The 14,128-nt window shown below is 37.0% G+C and overlaps 1 protein-coding gene across 1 annotated transcript in view; it reads right to left on the bottom strand.

Moving 5' to 3' along the window:
- Positions 1-2,297: 2,297 nt before the first annotated feature.
- SCFD1 (sec1 family domain containing 1) overlaps positions 2,298-14,128 on the bottom strand; it is a 50,303-nt gene continuing 38,472 nt past the window's right edge. The window contains exons 18-25 of the mRNA XM_088145403.1: positions 14,029-14,091; positions 11,402-11,477; positions 9,975-10,028; positions 8,907-8,959; positions 7,739-7,772; positions 6,591-6,656; positions 3,601-3,669; positions 2,298-2,500 (exon numbers count right to left, since the gene is read on the bottom strand). Coding sequence (XP_088001529.1) covers positions 2,477-2,500; positions 3,601-3,669; positions 6,591-6,656; positions 7,739-7,772; positions 8,907-8,959; positions 9,975-10,028; positions 11,402-11,477; positions 14,029-14,091 — 439 coding nt within the window. The 3' untranslated portion in view covers positions 2,298-2,476. The remainder of the gene's footprint in view (positions 2,501-3,600; positions 3,670-6,590; positions 6,657-7,738; positions 7,773-8,906; positions 8,960-9,974; positions 10,029-11,401; positions 11,478-14,028; positions 14,092-14,128) is intronic.

Consider the following 14,128-nt stretch of genomic DNA (forward strand, 5'->3'; position numbering starts at 1 on the left):
GGACCCAACCCCTTGGTGATAAGTTCATTACTTCAAGATTAAAAGAATGCATGCAAATAATTGAAATACTATGCTACCATGGACAATTTCTACTTGAAGGGCAGACCATATATAAAATGCACCACAACATGATTAGCTGTGCTGCTAATCATTATGCATACAATTTCCTGCCTTGCAAGATCAGAAAAAAAAGATGAAGACATAGATACAGTGGGGCAAAAAAGTATTTAGTCAGCTACCAATTGTGCAAGTTCTCCCACTTAAAAAGATGAGAGAGGCCTGTAATTTTCATCATAGGTATACCTCAACTATGAGAGACAAAATGGGAAAAAAAATCCAGAAAATCACATTGTCTGATTTTTAAAGAATTTATTTGCAAATCATGGTGGAAAATAAGTATTTGGTCAATATCAAAAGTTCACCTCAATACTTTGTTATATATCCTTTGTTGGCAATGACAGAGGTCAAACGTTTTCTGTAAGTCGTCACAAGGTTTTCACACGCTTGTATTTTGGCCCATTCCTCCATGCAGATCTCCTCTAGAGCAGTGATGTTTTGGGGCTGTCGCTGAGCAACACGGACTTTCAACTCCCTCCAAAGGTTTTTCATGGGGTTGAGATCTGGAGATTGGCTAGGCCACTCCAGGACCTTGAAATGCTTCTTACGAAGCCACTCCTTCGTTGCCCGGGTGGTGTGTTTGGGATCATTGTCATGCTGAAAGACCCAGCCACATTTCATCTTCAATGCCCTTGCTGATGGAAGGAGGTGTTCACTCAAAATCTCACGATACATGGCCCCATTCATTCTTTCCTTTACACAGATCAGTCGTCCTGGTCCCTTTACAGAAAAACAGCCCCAAAGCATGATGTTTCCACCCCCATGCTTCACAGTAGGTTTGGTGTTCTTTGGATGCAACTCAGCATTCTCTCTCCTCCAAACACGAGTTTAGACCAAAACGTTCTACTTTGGTTTCATCTGACCATATGACATTCTCCCAATCCTCTTCTGGATCATCCAAATGCTCTCTAGCAAACTTCAGACGGGCCCAGACATGTACTGGCCTAAGCAGGGGGACACATCTGGCACTGCAGGATTTGAGTCCCTGGCGGCGTAGTGTGTTACTGATGGTAGCCTTTGTTACTTTGGTCCCAGCTCTCTGCAGGTCATTCACTAGGTCCCCCCGTGTGGTTCTGGGATTTTTGCTCACCGTTCTTGTGATCATTTTGACCCCATGGGGTGAGATCTTGCATGGAGCCCCAGATCGAGGGAGATTATCAGTGGTCTTGTATGTCTTCCATTTTCTAATTATTGCTCCCACAGTTGATTTCTTCACACCAAGCTGCTTGCCTATTGCAGATTCAGTCTTCCCAGCCTGGTGCAGGTCTACAATTTTGTTTCTGGTGTCCTTCAACAGCTCTTTGGTCTTGGCCATAGTGGAGTTTGGAGTGTGACTGTTTGAGGTTGTGGACAGGTGTCTTTTATATTGATAACAAGGTCAAACAGGTGCCATTACTACAGGTAACGAGTGGAGGACAGAGGAGCCTCTTAAAGAAGTAGTTACAGGTCTGTGAGAGCCAGACATTTTGCTTGTTTGTAGGTGACCAAGTACTTATTTTCCACCATGATTTGCAAATAAATTCTTTAAAAATCAGACAATGTGATTTTCTGGATTTTTTTTCTCATTTTGTCTCTCATAGTTGAGGTATACCTATGATGAAAATTACAGGCCTCTCTCATCTTTTTAAGTGGGAGAACTTGCACAACTGGTGGCTGACTAAATATTTTTTTGCCCCACTGTAAATCTGTACTACATAATATTGGTACTTAGTTAGATCAGTCACAAACTCATTCAGTTAGGAAGTCTACTTGCCTGTTCCACAACAGTGAAATAAAATAACCTGCCAATATCAAAAGCTTGTGAGAATATAAGTGGAATATGAACCAAAAAGCACTTTGAATATAACAAGCTAAAGGTGAATAAAGTTGGATGGCCTCTAAATTGCATAAACAAAGTATTTGCCCAAATTACTGGATGCCTTTAGCTAGTAGAAACTTGGCTAAGGTAAAATTACTTGTGGGTGTATATGCTCTCTATTAATATAAATAAGTTAAATTAAAAATATATTTTAAAATTTATTTAGCGCATTTATGCCCAAGTCTAAAATCAGAAAGGTTCCTATAGTAGCTTAGAGAAAAAATAATCACATCCTCAGAATATCAACAAGAGTTACATTCCAAATGTGACAAACTACAAATGAACATAAGAAACAGACATGAACTATTACAGCGAGCACAACTCAAGTTTTGTAATTTATTTGAAGTATATTTTTGCATGTGGAATGCATTATAAGTACAGAATATTATTTCATAAAAATTATGAATAAATGAGTTGAAATGTAAGTATATGCACAGGTGAAGATGTTATCGGCTACCGTGATCTCTTCTTCAAACTTTGTCAAAATGATCTTTTTCTGTCCTATTTCTGTCCAAGTTGGGAAAGCTAAAGATAAAAATATAAGAATAATATTAGTTTGCTGATTATTTTCTAACGTATAAAGGACATTTGACTAGACTCCAGTGCTTGATTATTACCAAAATGGAACACACAGAAACGATTAAAATTCAAGACAACTGATTTTCTCAAGGGGTAAAGATCCTTCTCATGGGAGGAAAGACCATGAGGGAAGGTACTGACACAAAACTTAACAGCTTCCTTTTTTATTTGTTTGTGCACCTCGGCAGTAAAACCTTTTCACATTCTCCAGTACTTGTCCTTTATCTCAATCTGACACTTTCTATTTCTTCCATCTGGCCAAATTACCTGGGATTCCCCTCCCATTTCCAGGACTAAACGGTATACTGCGTCCATGCATGCATTCATGGCACACACCATGTGATAAATAGGATTCTGTCAAATCCTATGGGATGCCTCCCACTAAAACCCACACAAAAAAGGCACCCGCTCCCAAACAATTAAATAGAATATGGAATAATTATACCACATGTTCATGTGTTTGCAAAATAATTATTGAATCTACATATAAAATAATTACTTTGCTATGATACTACTGTACACAGATTTAATGTACATCAAAAATAAAAGGTTCGGCAATATTAAGCAAGTTGAGCAGCTAAACATTCTGGGCATCAGGAGAAGAAATTATTCTACTCTGCTATCGATTTATACGTACTACCTGTGGTAGTAAGGTCACTTTGACAAGTTCATCAGAATTAGATTTAGGTATATTAAGATGCTCCACAATGTCAAGGGCCTTCCCTATTGCACTGAATGAACAGACTGCTGTAGTGAAAGCAAAGAGAAGCAGTATGAGTGAAAGAAAGCCTCAGAGACATCTGTGTGGAATGATTGGTTTCCAGAATAGGTGCTGACAAGAGACTAATTAATTGATTTAAACACAATGACATACTTGCTTATATAAAATAGGAACACGTCTCCTCTCTCCTTTGTATCTGTTAGTATTTCAAGTCAATCTTGAATCTTTTAGGAGTGAGACTAAGATAAAACATATTAAATGCTAGAATACACTGATGAACATGTGTCATATGACTGCAAACTAATGTTTTAATTTAAATCCTTACCTGTTTTAAAAACTGTGCAGCATTAAAGAGTTCACTGCAGCCATATAAGACATGTTTACCTTGTTTGCCCTATGAAAAACATAATTTCATTAAGATATTGTTCATTGTTTTAAACTAAAACAGCATGATATACAATATCAATTCAACAACCTGGGGAACTGCAGTGTAGAATCAACAAGTCCAGTTCATTTTCAATAAGTTTAGATACAATCTGTACTCTTACCTGTTTCAGACAGGTAGTAAAGCAGTGTGTGTGTGTGGGGGTGTGTGTGTGTGAGTTAATGTGTCTATGTAAGAGAAATATGTCTACTCTTTATACAGCATACAGCTCATCACATCATCCACAGTAGTTGGATAGCATATGGATTATATAAAATTAATGTAAAGCAGAAACAAATTATATATATATACACACACACGCAGACACACACACATACACTTTATAATTCATTGAGCACCTGTGTTAAGTGAAGAGGAAGTTCTAGCAGTGAGAAATACGTTTTCAGAGGGGAAATAACTAAAAGTGGAATGCTTTGGGAATCAGTTTTTGAGCCTATTGCATTTAGTTTTAATTACAACTCAATTAAAGAAAATACAATTCAATGCTACAATTACAGAGGGGCATTTTTTGAACTTTAGGAACTGGAATTAAAAAAGGAACACTAATATAATATAGCAAAGTGTTTGGCTGTATGTGTTTTGAAAACACCTCCCTCTGAGCCTGTGGTTTGCTGTATTGGTTTATACTATCAATACAATTAGTAATATTTCATCAATACAATTATTATATATATTATTAAATTATATATATCTTATAAATTATAAGATGGTTATTACCAACAGTATAATGATAAAAATTATCCTGAACTTTAAATTATCTTTGTAAAAAATAATGATGAAGTCAAACTCAGAACATCAATTTTGATCACCCATGAAGTACAGAAAGGGGAAAAGAAGAACTGAAGTAATTACGAAAAAGCAGAGGTATCATAAATGTTAAATGTCTGACTATTTTAGAATAAATAGAGCTTTGATGATATGCAGTATTCTACAAATAAATAAATGTTATGCATAGTATGGAAATATTAAGGAGGCTTGAGGGTAAAAAAACTTGTCATACATACAGTCATATATACAATATCAAAAGTTCATCTCAATACTTTGTTATATATCCTTTGTTGGCAATGATAGAGGTCAAACGTTTTCTGTAAGTCTTCATAAGGTTTTCACACCCTGTTGCTGGTATTTTGGCCCATTCCTCCATGCAGATCTCCTCTAGAGCAGTGATGTTTTGGGGCTGTCACTGGGCAACACGGACTTTCAACTCCCTCCAAAGGTTTTCCATGGGGTTGAGATCTGGAGACTGGCTAGGCCACTCCAGGACCTTGAAATGCTTCTTACGAAGCCACTCCTTCGTTGCCCGGGCGGTGTGTTTGGGATCATTGTCATGCTGAAAGACCCAGCCACATTTCATCTTCAATGCCCTTGCTGATGGAAGGAGGTGTTCACTCAAAATCTCACGATACATGGCCCCATTCATTCTTTCCTTTATACAGATCAGTTGTCCTGGTCCCTTTACAGAAAAACAGCCCCAAAGCATGATGTTTCCACCCCCATGCTTCACAGTAGGTTTGGTGTTCTTTGGATGCAACTCAGCATTCTCTCTCCTCCAAACACGAGTTTAGACCAAAACGTTCTACTTTGGTTTCATCTGACCATATGACATTCTCCCAATCCTCTTCTGGATCATCCAAATGCTCTCTAGCAAACTTCAGACGGGCCCGGACATGTACTGGCTTAAGCAGGGGGACACATCTGGCACTGCAGGATTTGAGTCCCTGGCAGCATAGTGTGTTACTGATGGTAGCCTTTGTTACTTTGGTCCCAGCTCTCTGCAGGTCATTCACTAGGTCCCCCCGTGTGGTTCTGGGATTTTTGCTCACCATTCTTGTGATCATTTTGACCCCACAGGGTGAGATCTTGCATGGAGCCCCAGATCAAGGGAGATTATCAGTGGTCTTGTATGTCTTCCATTTTCTAATTATTGCTCCCACAGTTGATTTCTTCACACCAAGCTGCTTGCCTATTGCAGATTCAGTCTTCCCAGCCTGGTGCAGGTCTACAATTTTGTTTCTGGTGTCCTTCAACAGCTCTTTGGTCTTGGCCATAGTGGAGTTTGGAGTGTGACTGTTTGAGGTTGTGGACAGGTGTCTTTTATACTGATAACAAGGTCAAACAGGTGCCATTACTACAGGTAACGAGTGGAGGACAGAGGAGCCTCTTAAAGAAGTAGTTACAGGTCTGTGAGAGCCAGACATCTTGCTTGTTTGTAGGTGACCAAGTACTTATTTTCCACCATGATTTGCAAATAAATTCTTTAAAAATCAGACAATGTGATTTTCTGGATTTTTTCCCCCATTTTGTGTCTCATAGTTGAGGTATACCTATGATGAAAATTACAGGCCTCTCTCATCTTTTTAAGTGGGAGAACTTACACAATTGTTGGCTGACTAAATACTTTTTTGCCCCACTGTAGAAGCAATTTCCTAGTTAACATTTATTTTAACTTCACTTGTTTAATATGATCTTATCCTTGAGAAACAATGAGGGTGGATAAAACAAGCAATGTTATTTCTATGGGCAGATTTTATTTGCCTACTTACAGATTACTACTTAATACAGGAAATATATTAAGTATATTCTAGACCATAGTAAGACCATAACTGAATATTTTGATGGAAAAGTTAAAGGATGAGTTTAGAAGCCTGAAAACTGTGTAACTACCCCACACCATTATTTCTATTTGCACATATCAATATGCACATTTTAAATTTTTGTTCAGTAAAGAGAGAAGCTTTGCACATATTTTTTACATGTTCAGTTGAAAAGAATGGGGCTCACCAAGCCCACCTACTATTGGAGGTAATGTGTCAAGGGAAATAAAAACAGAGATGTAATCATGAGCAATTATTTGAAGAAAAGGCACGTACCTTTATGTAATCAGCAAGGTTTTGGTATTCAATGTAATTGCCACCTCCAACTACGAATACAATTGCCTAAGATTCAGAGGAAAAAAACCATTTTCTATATACATTAGTATACACAGAATTTAGAACATATGTAAGGTGCAAAATAGTTTATTCTATACTAATGGAAAAAAGGTTTTTGATACTTGGATAAATTCCAGGTTATTAGAGAATAGAAGATCATTTATTTGGCAGTAACATTAAGCTAGCTTTTTGTAATGGTATGTGGGAACGACCTTGGGAAACAAGAAGGAGAGCTGCAGATGGGACAACTGGCATGTAAAAGATGTCTCATTCCCACAGAAGGGGGGATGGTGTGGGAAACATTTCAGAAGGGTCCCTCCCTAGTTTTCTGGAGAGTAAAAGGAAAGGAGGGGAGAAATACTTTCAGTCTTGCAAGATTCTGTTAATGTAACCTTACAATAAAGATACAGCTAGTACTCCTGGATGTGCTTCTTGTCTGGACAACCTCGTAGGGCTAATACTTTTGGGAAATATCTTCCAACTATATCTCAAATTAAAAGTCTTCTACCAACATCAATTATTACAATGTACTTCATTAAGATACAAAACCCCTTGATGAGTAGCAGACAATGAAAAAAATATTTGGTATTTTTAGCTTCCTATCTTCAACTTTTGGTAACTTCCCGATTAATGTTATCTACGCATGAACATTATATTAGAATTGAGTTGAAGTTAGGAGAAATGAATAAAGTTGCAGTTTGATTATTTTAAGGGATCACCTACTTGTCTGGAAAGTAATGGTGAAATCTTTGATAGTTATTATTTATATTACTCATTAGGCATACTTGTTCGGAATCATATTTCTGAAGAATAAGTGAGTCTTAATTAAACAAATGTAAGAACAGGGTATTACGTTAAGACTTTGTCATGAAATCCTTGTTTTATCAGAGTATGAAAATGGTTAAGGTATGCTTATTCAACTTTTGAAGTCAAAAGGTTTACACATTCTTAAGTATCTAATAAAACTGTATTCAAATTAATAATTTCAAATAATGGGGTCTGATTTTCTCTTAAAAATAACTATCATTTATTATATTTAAAAACATTTTTTGTCACTAATCATGTGAAAAAGTATGAACAAGTCTTACCTCCTGAAATGGATTTTTGTTTCTTGGAACTGAGCTGTGGTTTAAAACCAAATCAAATAAAGCATTTATAAACAACAACAACCCAAATCACATCAAGCATACAATGTCCATGAGCCCTAAGACTCCTCCCTTAGTGCCCTACTAGGCTACCTGCCCAACTTTAAAAAAAAAAATTGTAATAACATAATTAAATAAGTTAGTAGGAAGCTTACTGCAAAGTAAACTACCAGCATTCAGCATCATACAAACATCACACTGGAATGTCAGAGAAAATCCTAGGGGTTAGTTTGTCTTTTGCTAAATGGGAATTTGCTGATTGAGCATGCCTTAACATGCACACAGCATTCCAAATGTGCTTCCCACCCAAGTAGGTTATTTACCCAGTTTTACTGGGTACATTTTGTATCATTTGTACACATTCATCTTCTTTCTGTTCCCTCCCTTATGTCCCTTTCTAAATATATACTAAGTTTAAATTAACTGCTCTTGGTCAAGTTCTCAAAGATTAAAACTAAGTAATTCTTTAAATTACTTTTTTTGGGGGGTGCCTTTGAGTCAGTCTTCTCCTGGTCACTGCTAACAAGTCCATGCAGTTCTCTTGGCAGCATTTTTGGATGTGGTTTGCCCTTGCCTCCATACTAGGGCTGAGACAGAAGGACTAGCCCAAGATCACCCACCTGGCTTTGTGCATACGGCAGGATTAGAACTCACAGCCTTCTGGTTTCTAGCCTGGTGCCTTTACCACTACACCAAACTGGCCCTCAAATTACTTGAGATAAAATACTTTTCATATTAGAACACCATAAAGTGGTTGAACAAATGCATTGCTTTACCTATTTTATATTCTGATGCCCTGGAATCAACATGTGAAAACTGCATAAGCTAATTAGTAGGACCCAGAATTACCATAGTGCATTCAGTAGCCAATTGTTTTGGATACTTAGCAAACTGTTCAACAAGGGCAGCAACTAAAAGAACAAATAAGTAAAGTAGGTAAAATATGCCTAAAGACTTGATATTCAAATATTTAATCTAAACTGTGAAATGGAACATCACATCTTTAAGTTATTGCATATTTTTAAACAGTGTCAACATCCAAAAGTGCTGCTAAGAAAACTGCACGGACTTATCATTTTTCAAACTGCAAGTAACTTAATAGCAAACTTACCTGTCACTACCTCGCAACATTTTAGGGTCAAAATACCTATAGTCATCTGTCTCCTATTAAAAGAGAAAATTGGTTGGAACACATTTTCATTATTTAATTTATTTCCCAAAATATTTACATTTCATTGAAATATTTTGGAAATATTTATTCAGTCAAAGAACCAAAATACCTATTCTAGCTGCCACTGAAGGTGAGACATGACATTCCTAATTGCTAAAACTTTCAAAATATACTATTCATATATTTATTTGAATATAAAAAAATGGTCCTAGTTTTCAAGCTTTACATTATTGCACTTCCCCCAAAATATATTTTGTAGTCATAATCTATTCCATTTTGAAGAACATATTCATAACTAAGGCTCAAATGATACAGCAATCAAAATCTTTCTTACTTCATTCTATGTTTAAAACAAAATGAAGCTTGTTTATAAGATGTGACATACTAGGACACTTTTAAAATTTAACATTGTTATGTGGAAAATATTTCCCTTCTTTTTTTTAAGAAGAATCAATTCAATATTATCATTGACAAATACAATCAGTTTTTCTGCTTCTATGCTTAGCATATTGTAAAGCACGATAACAAAGAAATAGATCCATTTTGTCTGTGGCCTTTTAAGAATAAAAAATTAATTTTACTGGATTCCATATTTTAAAAAAATAATTTATCATGTGCATAACAAGGTAAACAATCTTTCAGGGATTCATCTTTGATTTCAAATCCTCTATCTATAGTGCACTCTAATGCGTGTGGGCATTACTAAATATTATAAACCATCTGGTATCTAAATAATTCAACCATCTTGGGTGGATATTGGTATCTTTAAAGTCTGAACACATCAACCAAGAAAGGAACTGAAATTATTTTGGAGAGCAATGGATTGCTGAAGATTACCAATTATTTATCATTTTGCATCTGTTACTCTGTGAGAGTCTGAAGTGGTTCATGTAGGAACTTCCATAATTTTCTTTCTATTGTATTACATGGATAGTATTTGAAAGAGCACCATAATTTTGTGGAATATTTCAATTCAATCTATTGTATTTGTTCATTACTTATACTTACAGGATTTGACTTCATCTCCATAAGGTTATCTAAAATGCGGGTAACTGGAAGATTCTATAGAAAAGATACCTCAATTTAACTGAATTGCAAAAGCTGTAGTTTAGAACAGAAATACATGCTCAGATCATTGTTCAGCTCTATTATCATTACATAATTGTTTTTGAATCATTACATGTGGTTTGAATGCAATTTCTTCTTGCTTGTTCCCAGAGAGGGGGAAAAAAAGCATTTGACCACTTCAGACATTGTGATGGAACACTCCTATGCATTTTTTAAAAAGGAAATTACTTTTTAAAATTATACCTAGTGGATCATATTGAAATTAAGAAATGTATAAAGTTATGCAACATTTTGCATTATTAATGAAGCAGAAGAATGAGAGATATAGGACAAATAAAAGGAAGTGCATAGTTCAAGTATGCTATTCACTACTAAAATCTGTAATAACCACAAATTTCTAATCTTTCTTTATGGATACAGACAGCTGTGTGCTTCAACAAATGCAGCTTCAGGTAGTCCAAGCTTTATGATTGCTGCTTTAGCCTCTCGTGCGGTCACTGGTGCTCAGGAAGCCAAAGCACATCCTGTAATCCGTAGAAACTATTTGCTGTTGCATAGATAAAATATGTATAATCATTAAATGATATGAGGCTTCTAATTCAAAGATAGGATAACACTCCTTTGCTTCTCTTTCTCCCCATATCTTCTTGTGAGATATGAACATGCATTAGCTTTAATGAAGAAAATTTCTGGAATGATGAGAAACCTGCCCTGTTACTCTGCTTTGATATTCTGCATGCTTTCAGAGCAGCAGCAAAATGAAAAAATGGAAATCATGAATTATATAAATTTGGATAACATTTCTTGATGGAAAAATTATTCCTCTTTTTATTTTCTTATTAACATAATTACAACCTGGCTATTTTAATCAAATCTCCCAGGCATTTTGTGATAATACAAAAACATATTTTAAGAAACTCTTTTACATATTAGTGGCAATATCAGCTAGAGAAGCAGAAATATGAACAAAGAGAAGATCAGGGCAATCCAAAAGCTGAGCTGCCTGCTTACAAATGAATGAAGAAGTAGCAAACCAAACTTCTCTAGAAAAAATATTTGGAGTTTCTAAAAACATGCAATGAATCTATCATACATTAACATCCAAATTACTTCAGAAAGCCAGGGAAAGCCACACAAAGCACAGAAGTGAGATGGAACCTTTTGGCACAGTAGTAATTCAGTTTAGCTCCATTCTAATCAAGTCAACTCTATTCACTTTGTTTAGCATGCTAGGAATCACAGACCAACTGGGTCATATGCAACTTATGAAATGCTGAAGTGTTTATTCCTCACTCTGAGAAGTCTGCAGTCTTGGGTATGTATAAGTTTATTCAAAAATAATGAATATGCTTAATGTAAAAACATACCTGCTGCTTTAGTACCAAATTTTTGACTCCTTCCATCACAAACTGGGATCCAGTATTCATAACACGTGAGAAAAGGCTGGAACAAAATGCACATCATAAAGATTCTGTTTGTGGCCACATATCTATGTAACAAATCTTTAGCACTGAATCTGCATGTCAAAATATAATCTATATATACAGTCAGGTCCAGAAATATTGGGACATCGACACAATTCTAATATCTTTGGCTCTATACACCACCACAATGGATTTGGAATGAAACAAACACAATGTGCCTTAACTGCAGACTGTCAGCTTTAATTTGAGGGTATGTACATCCAACTCAGGTGAACAGTGTAGGAATTACAACAGTTTGCATATGTGCCTCCCACTTGTTAAGGGACCAAAATGGGACAATTGGCTTCTCAGCTGTTCCATGGCCAGGTGTGTGATATTCCCTCAGTACCCCAATTACAATGTGCAGATAAAAGGCCCAGAGTTCATTTCAAGTGTGCTATTTGCATTTGGAATCTGTTGCTGTCAACTCTCAAGATGAGATCCAAAGAGCTGTCACTATCAGTGAAGCAAGCCATCATTAGGCTGAAGAAACAAAACAAACCCATCAGAGAGATAGCAAGAACATTAGGCGTGGCCGAAACAACTGTTTGGAACATTCTCAAAAAGAAGGAACGCACCGGTGAGCTCAGCAACACCAAAAGACCCGGAAAACAACTGTGGTGGATGACCGAAGAATCCTTTCCCTGGTGAAGAAAACACCCTTCACAACAGTTGGCCAGATCAAGAACACTCTCCAGGAGGAAGGTGTATGTGTGTCAAAGTCAACAATCAAAAGAAGACGTCACCAGAGTGAATACAGAGGGTTCACCACAAGATGTAAACCATTGGTGAGCCTCAAAAACAGGAAGGCCAGATTAGAGTTTGCCAAATAACATCTAAAAAAGCCTTCACAGTTCTGGAACAACATCCTATGGACTGATGAGACCAAGATCAAGTTGTACCAGAGTGATGGGAAGAGAAGAGTATGGAGAAGGAAAGGAACTGCTCATGATCCTAAGCATACCACCTCATCAGTGAAGCATGGTGGTGGTAGTGTCATGGCGTGGGCATGTATGGCTGCCAATGGAACTGGTTCTCTTGTATTTATTGATGATGTGACTGCTGACAAAAGCAGCAGGATGAATTCTGCAGTGTTTCGGGCAATATTATCTGCTCACATTCAGCCAAATGCTGCAGAACTCATTGGACGGCGCTTCACAGTACAGATGGACAATGACCCAAAGCATACTGCAAAAGCAACCAAAGAGTCTTTGAAGGGACAGAAGTGGAATGTTATGCAATGGCCAAGTCAATCACCTGACCTGAATCCCATTGAGCATGCATTTCACTTGCTGAAGACAAAACTGAAGGGAAAATGCCCCAAGAACAAGCAGGAACTGAAGACAGTTGCAGTAGAGGCCTGGCAGAGCATCACCAGGGATGAAATCCAGCGTCTGGTGATGTCTATGCGTTCCAAGCTTCAGGCTGTGATTGACTGCAACGGATTTGCAACCAAGTATTAAAAAGGGAAAGTTTGATTTATGATTATTATTCTGTCCCATTACTTTTGGTCCCTTGACAAGTGGGAGGCACATATGCAAACTGTTGTAATTCCTACACCGTTCACCTGAATTGGATGTACATACCCTCAAATTAAAGCTGACAGTCTGTAGTTAAAGCACATTGTGTTTGTTTCATTCCAAATCCATTGTGGTGGTGTACAGAGCCAAAGATGTTAGAATTGTGTCGATGTCCCAATATTTCTGGACTTGACTGTATCTATACATTGCTTTCAATGTGTTATTTATTTTTGATTGATTTGACAATATTTGTAAACTACCCCAATCAGCTAAGACTCTGGGCAGTTAACAGGTAAGAATAAAACGATAGGTTAGTAACAAAATAGTGAAAAACAGTATCATCAATGCATACCCAAGATGAACATGCACCATCAATTTGACCCAAAGGCACAGTGAGACAGCCCTGTTTTCACTAAGTTATAAAATTCTAACAGGGAAGCGGCCAACCACACCTCAGAGGGAAGAGTGTTTCAAAATGAAGGGCTGCTACAGAGAAGCCCTGTTGCAGAGCTCACTCCCAAGGGCCTACCACAGGGGATTCTCAGCAGGCCCTCTCAAGATGTTTAGACTGGATGGACTAACTTAATGCTGGCAAGGTGGTATCTAATATATCCCAGTGCTATACCATGTAGGATTTTATAGGTGGCAACCAGCTCTTCGAATTGGACCTGGAAGCCTAATGGTAGCCAGTGCAGTGACTCCAGGTTTTATTCTGCAGTGGAGGGACTGTCCCGCCGGGAGCCTAACCCTAACCTTAACCCTAGACCATTTGCAGCACCCAAGTTGTCTTCAAAGGCAGCCACATGTAGAATGTGTTGCAGTAGTCCAGTTGTTTATAGTTTATAACAAATTATAACGTTCTATTAACCAAGTATTACATAATCAGAATATTAGTCAGCTTCTTTTCATTGTTTTATTGCATTTTTTTCTTATTTCACCTGTGTGTGGAACTTTTTGGATTGAAACCACAGCATAGGATGCCAATAGCAACGAAATATATTTGGAACTCACCCCAATGACTTTGCTGCACTGTTTCCATACATAGCTGGACCTGAAGCCATCTTGGCAAAAGCTCTGTAAAAATATAAAAAAATAATATTTATATACTTAA

This window comes from Python bivittatus, unplaced genomic scaffold, assembly GCF_059951505.1.
Source record: "Python bivittatus isolate LINGU-HERP-01145 unplaced genomic scaffold, Pbiv_v1 ctg000480_np1212, whole genome shotgun sequence".
Lineage (NCBI taxonomy): Eukaryota > Metazoa > Chordata > Lepidosauria > Squamata > Pythonidae > Python > Python bivittatus.